This window comes from Limulus polyphemus, unplaced genomic scaffold (genome assembly GCF_000517525.1).
Source record: "Limulus polyphemus unplaced genomic scaffold, Limulus_polyphemus-2.1.2 Scaffold267, whole genome shotgun sequence".
Classification (NCBI taxonomy): Eukaryota; Metazoa; Arthropoda; class Merostomata; order Xiphosura; family Limulidae; genus Limulus; species Limulus polyphemus.
The window spans coordinates 713,299-719,984 of NW_013665877.1; the positions used below are offsets into that span (position 1 = coordinate 713,299).

A 6,686-nucleotide genomic window follows, 5' to 3' on the forward strand; every position below is an offset into this window, starting at 1 on the left:
ACTTGGTTAACACACAAAGAAAGACTTAAAGACCACACATTAAAGTTAAATAAATTTGTTAACATGCAAAGAAAGACTTAGTCTACACATTAAAATAAGATAAACTTGGTTAACACACAAAGAAAGACTTAAAGACCACACATTAAAGTTAAATAAATTTGTTAACACAAAGAAAGACTTAAAGACCACACATTAAAATTAGATAAAGTTGTTAACACAAAGAAAGACTTAAAGATCACACATTAAAGTTAAATAAATTTGTTAACATGCAAAGAAAGACTTAGTCTACACATTAAAATAAGATAAACTTGGTTAACACACAAAGAAAGACTTAGACCACACATTAAAATAAGATAAACTTAGTTAGTACAATTATCAAGTTAAGACTTAATTATCAAGTAAGACTTAAAGATCATACAAAAAAATTAAATAAATTTGTTAACACAAAGAAAGACTTAAAGACCACACATTAAAATTAAATAAATTTGCTAACATACACAAAGAAAGACTTAAAGACCACACATTAAAATTAGATGAAGTTGTTAACACAAAGAAAGACTTAAAGACCACACATTAAAATGAAATAAATTTGTTAACATGCAAAGAAAAACTTAAAGATCACACAATGTTGTAGTAGTAAGCCCAGCCTTTCTCGTTAGTATCTGTTCATGATATAGTTTTTGTAGCATATGATGAATATTTTGATATATAATTAATTCCCCAAATTAATGAGTAGAAAAAAGGTGTAGTTTTAATTTGAACTGTAATAATTTATAAGTACAGAACATAAATGGTTTGCAGTTCTATTATAACTTCTCAAGTAAAGGACAGTGCCTTGTGCTACTTAAAAAAATATATATTTTGCTCTGAAGTGGAGCCTATTTCAAGGATTTTTTTAGAACTTTCATTTTACCAAATGTGTTTTTTTTAAAGTTATTATACTGTAGTCCCATGATACAAACTAAAGCTGGGCTTTGCTGGCATGTCTACAGAATATTTTGTGCTCCCATTATGATTTGTTTCACATGAGATGATAGGCTCCAGAAACCTGCTGAGCAGTGTTTTAGTCAAGAATCCAAGGTGATAGAAGCTCTGTTAAAATATGATATTTCTCCTAGCCAAACTTGAATTTTAACTTTACAAGGAAAACCCTTTTCAAAACTGCACATTGAGTAACCTAGAACTGCATTAACCTACTAAAGCCACTGATGCCATTAAACAGTTAAAAACTTGTGCATTAACTCGTGTTCTCTATTACATATGCTATAGAGCTGGGCACATACAAGCAAACAAAAAGTTAATGGTGAGTACTGCCAGCCAGTTGCCTTCCCTCTAGTCAGCAGCTCAAAATTATCAACAATGACAGATAGCCTTAGTAGCTTTGCCATAACAAAGTTAGGGTTAGCAAGTTTGGTGGTAATGGGAATTGAACTCGAGGCCCTCAAATCATGAATTACCAATGTTGTACAAACTTGAAGTAAAATAAGTAACTATAGGGCTAAAATTGGACAAAACACAAATATCCCATCATGTAGCTCAAACAAACATAATAGCAATAATCTGATTACTTGGATAGTTGGAATAATCGAAAATAGTAATAATTGAAAACCCTAATTTTGATTAGTCAGTTATCTGTGTGACAATCAATATAATAGGAATTTTGATTAATTGATTAATTTTAACTCTTGTTAAAAGTTACCATTAAGAACAAACTAACAATGCAAATATAACTCTAATCAGTCCATTCATCAAGCTGAACAGCATCGGTGTGAAAACAGCACCAAGAGTGTCCCGTGTACATCGAAAGAGTTATTTTTTAATAGCTTACACCGTCACAGATTACAAGTATCCAAGTGTTGTTTGTTGTTTAAATGACAGCATTGAAAAAAAATACAGTTGAACATAATTACATTATCACAGTATAGTAACAATAAAACATCAACATTCTACGAGGGAATCAACAATGTTAAATAATAATATGAAATTATGTTTAAATGCTTTGATGGGGTGGATGTGGCCAAAGGTTTGGCATGAACCAGACTGTGAGTCTGAGGATTCATGGTTTGTAGCTTGTTGCTATAGGTGCACTGTAAGAGTGTTTATCTAATCCCACTATTTCATCAAACAAGAGAAACTTGGTGATTGGTAATGAGGGCTGTTTACTAGTTGTGTAGCTTTGTGAGAAGTTCTGAAGCAAAGTTTATGTGTTAAATCCTAAATACAAATATGTATATATAGACAGTGTGTAAAGTATGTACAGTTTGAAAATCTTTTTAGAAACTATATTTGCATGGAGACTCTATAAACATATTTGCAAACTTGATGTTCTAAAAACTATGAATTTATACACGTTTTAGCTATGATGAGGTTTTTTGGTATTTTTGTTAACTCATGATTTCAACCTGCTTTACAAGATAGAAGTATTCCATGTCTCTTCTAATAGTTTAATATATAAATATATTTTTTTTTTCAAACATAGGAGGTACTATGATAGTAACACCAGCAGCTACCCCTCAGACACCTGTGACAGGAACTGCAACATTAGACATAAATGAACAGCGCCACTGGTGGCAATTAGAAGAGGTACAATGTTCTTTTTTGTATGAAGATTCTAAATCCTGGTTTGACAGGGAAAATGTTTTAAATCCAATTTCAGGAAAGGGTAAAAAAATTTTGTTTTTAAAAACAGTTTCCTACATTTCTCCCTCTCTCTCGTTTCAGACCACACATACAGATAATTTCACTACCTTTGACACAATTAATTTTAAAGTTTTGGTTTTATTGAAACAGATGATAAAGAACCTATTGCGGCAAGTACAAGAACTCCAAAAACAAGTTGAAGCAGTTAAGGTACAAAGTGTTTCAGCTAGAGAAGCAGCCGTACATCAAGTGAAAACACAACTTGAAAAGGAGAAAAAAGAGGTGGGAAAACTATTAGATATCTTTTTCCTTTTTTTAATGTAGGTCCATGCTTGAATTTTAGGGGTCAAAAGTCAAACAAGCAGTCCTCAAAATTAGTGATGGCATGTGCCTGAGCCATAGCATTATATGATAAACATCAAGTATGACAGCACAGAATATGCTGTCATAAAGAAGAACAAAAACTTCAAAAATCTTTTTCCCTTCAATTTTTTATTTATTTTCTATGAATAGCGTAAGTGATTAAGATTTTGTAGAGAAATAAAAGTGTTGATAAATAACTAGAACATTTAATGATACCTTGTGTAATTAGAGATGTTAGTTGTAAGTGAATTTAGCGGATTGCCCTAACATCTGATGCACCTGATTTTGCCACTAACACATATGTTGCTTGAGGAAAGTCCATGAAAGCATATGGTTAGGTAACATTACAAGTGTAACTTCTACTTCCAAACTCTAAATGTGCGTTTGTAATTATTTCACACAGGCTGCTGAAAATATTGATAATTCTCTGTTTAATAGTTTTTACAGTATATTAGTTTAATTAATATAACATTTATTTTAATCAAAATGTAATTCAAACACAGAACTCACATACACACACATATTATTAAATGTTGTTTCTGTGGTGTTTTGACTCTGTTTTACTTCACCATATAGTAACCTAAATTAAATTAGGTATGAGAATAATGTTATGACATTTCATGGAATTCAATATTATACAGTGGACCAACTGTTTAGTGATTGAATGCATATGTGTTAAAGATTTCTTTTCTTTATCACCAGAAGTGAAATTGAGGAGATTCTATGATGTAGAGGCCTAATGTTTTCTTTGATTGGTTGTACAAGGCTAATGCATTACTTGATTGGCCGTACCCTCTGCTGTTGACTGTAGTTTCGCCTATTCAAGGCTCATCAGCACAGCTTGGGTCACCAAACCAAAGAAATACCAATAGGTTTCTTATAATGGTGAAGTGTATATAATATCTATGGGGTTTTGAGTCTATTCTACTTCACCGTATGGTAACATAAATTAATTCATCAAATTCATTACTCAATATTATACAGCAGAGCAACTGTTTAATGATTGTATATATATATGTTAAAGATTTATTTTCTTCTTCACCAGAGGAGACATTGAAAAGAGAATCTGTGAATTAGAGGCCTAATGTATTATTTGATTGGCCATACCTCCTGCTGTGGAATACATTAGGCCTCCATGTCACAGATTCTCTTTTCAATTTCACCTCTAGTAGAAGAGTAAAGAAATCCTTAACATGTATATATATATGTAATGATTATGAAAATTGGGCTCAGTTGTTCTGGCAATGAAATGATTCTGGTTTGTTAAAAGTAATATATCTGATGCCAGAAGACAAGAAAGATGATAAACTTTAGTATCAAATTATTTTACTTAGCTTAAGGTACATTTTGCCCACACTTACAGAATGCAGTAAATAAACACAAAATTTTGCCCTCACATTCTCATTCACAGACTTTTATCCTTACATGAGACAGTCTTTCATTAATTACCTATCTTCAATTAATTTCAACACCTGTGGATGAGACTAACCCGTATACACTTTCTGTGGCAGTTATTTCATATGAGACAAAGTAGGAAGTAGAGGAGAGTGTGTAGAAAAGGAGATATCTACATCAAGTAATAAAACGTGTACAAACAACCTCTAATATATGTACTATAACTACAATGAAATAGACATGGGTTCAAGGTATAACAAGAAGCAAACATCGGAAAACTAATCCACTAAACCAGAGGCAGGAAGGGAGAACTCTTATTATGACGCATCCAAATCAAGGTATTTAACTGAAAGAGAAAGCAGAACCTTGAAAGTGGGTTATATGCACACTGAAACTCACATATAAACAAGGACTCAAAATTTAAAGACAGAGAAATTGAACAAAGTGTTTCCTTGTAATTCCATACACTTATATATATATAGATACACACACACACAAAACAAACAGGAAAACTGGAAGAAGATGACAATAGAGTAATTCAAAAGTACTATTTATAAAAATGGACTGCAGAAATGCAAGGAAGAAATATGGCAGATATAAGAACTGAAGAAAGAATTGTTTTCAGAAATTCTGCCACATCCTGTTCACATTCTCTTAGATGCTACAGTGTGTTTACCAGCTAGTGAAAAGGTAGGAGATGGTACCTCATTCAAAGTCTAGCGATTAGTTTGACTTAAAATTTGTTATGTTAATTATATTTTTGTTTAATCAACTAAAAGAACAAACTTATAAATAGCATTTTATAAATACACTTCCAAAGTAATTATTTGGTATAACATGTGACCCCCATGAGATCAGCTGGCTTAATGCTGTTAATTTGACTGCATACGATGTATAGTATTCTGATTCAGGATTTTTTTCCCATTCAAGTTGATCCTCAGTACTAAATACAACATAATTAACTGGTATATTTTTGTATTATAACATTTTCAAAAGTAAACAGAAAAGCATTTTTTTACATCTTACATAGAAAAAGACATTAATAGTTTTCATTATATAAACTCTTTATATTCACCATTCATATTAATTTTTTTGTATTTAGGCCCTAAGTACTGCCAGGATAGAAGCCCAAATGAATCTTTCTCGAGCTATTTTGGAAGCACGTATGGAAAAAGAGATAGCTGTCCAGCAAGCTGTTCAACAAGCTAGAGTAGAGATTCTTGAAAATCAAGATAACAATTCAACAGAAAAAACAGATACGTTTAAAGTAAGAAATAGACTTAGATAATAATATATTATAAAAAAGTAGATAGATAAATAAATAATAAATTAAAAATAGAATAAAACACTTTGTTTTGTTTTTTGCCTTTCACAAATTGCTTCTGTTTCAGGTTGTTATAAGGGAAAGTTTTACTAATGGAAGAAAAAAAAAGATAATGAAAGAGTCAGTTTTGGCTCTAGGTCTCTGAGCTGTTTGTAGTTGCTAGAAAACATTAAATTAGTTGGGAGGTTTTTAAGGAATTTAACCAAACGATATACAAGCATAACATTTGTGACAAACTCCATTAATCTATTCAACCTGCAGGTACATAAAAAAAAATTTAAATGTACATGCATGAACTTTTTGTGTTATTGGTTACAAAAGGACGTGTCAGCTATGCTATTTTATTGTTCATAGAAAAAGTAAAAAAATGAATAATTTCTTCTTGTTTTACTTCTAATACAAGATAATGTTGAACACAGGGCTTAAAGGGTTAATAGAAACTTGATATTTATGCTTTATTGTTTGTTTGTTAGTATTTTATAGCAATTTTAAGGCTTAGCATACTATTTAAAATTTTATTCAGGGGTCAAAGGCTCAGAAAAAGTCCTGTGGGATTGTTTGTTTGAAAGAATACACCTACCTAAAAATGTTTTGGGTAAATCCCAGTTTCAGAAAAAACATGTTACCATCTTTGAATCCTTGTCTGATTATGGCAACCAAACATCAGTTATAAAGTTGGCCCAGAAATGAAATAACTTAGGATGTACAAGCGATTAAAAACTTCATTTAAAAATCCACAGTTATGTTATTTAGTGTTAGCTATCTATTAGATACATGATCATGAACCATGCAAGATCAAGCAATAAGATTTGCCATTTTCCCAACTTCCTGTATGAAAACACAACGAAAAGAAAAATCAGTAATACGAACATATTAAAAAATGTATAATTTAAATGAAGACTACATGTTGTTCAGAATTGGAGAGTGCTGTTTGATGTGGAGGGTTTCTTTGATCAATAATTCC

At 31.2% G+C, this 6,686-nt stretch overlaps 1 protein-coding gene across 1 annotated transcript in view; it reads left to right on the top strand.

The window, feature by feature from the left end:
* Nucleotides 1-6,686, top strand: part of LOC106456875 (deformed epidermal autoregulatory factor 1 homolog) — a 27,228-nt gene that overhangs the window by 13,725 nt on the left and 6,817 nt on the right. The window contains exons 6-8 of the mRNA XM_022382665.1: nucleotides 2,480-2,583; nucleotides 2,791-2,922; nucleotides 5,501-5,665. Coding sequence (XP_022238373.1) covers nucleotides 2,480-2,583; nucleotides 2,791-2,922; nucleotides 5,501-5,665 — 401 coding nt within the window. The remainder of the gene's footprint in view (nucleotides 1-2,479; nucleotides 2,584-2,790; nucleotides 2,923-5,500; nucleotides 5,666-6,686) is intronic.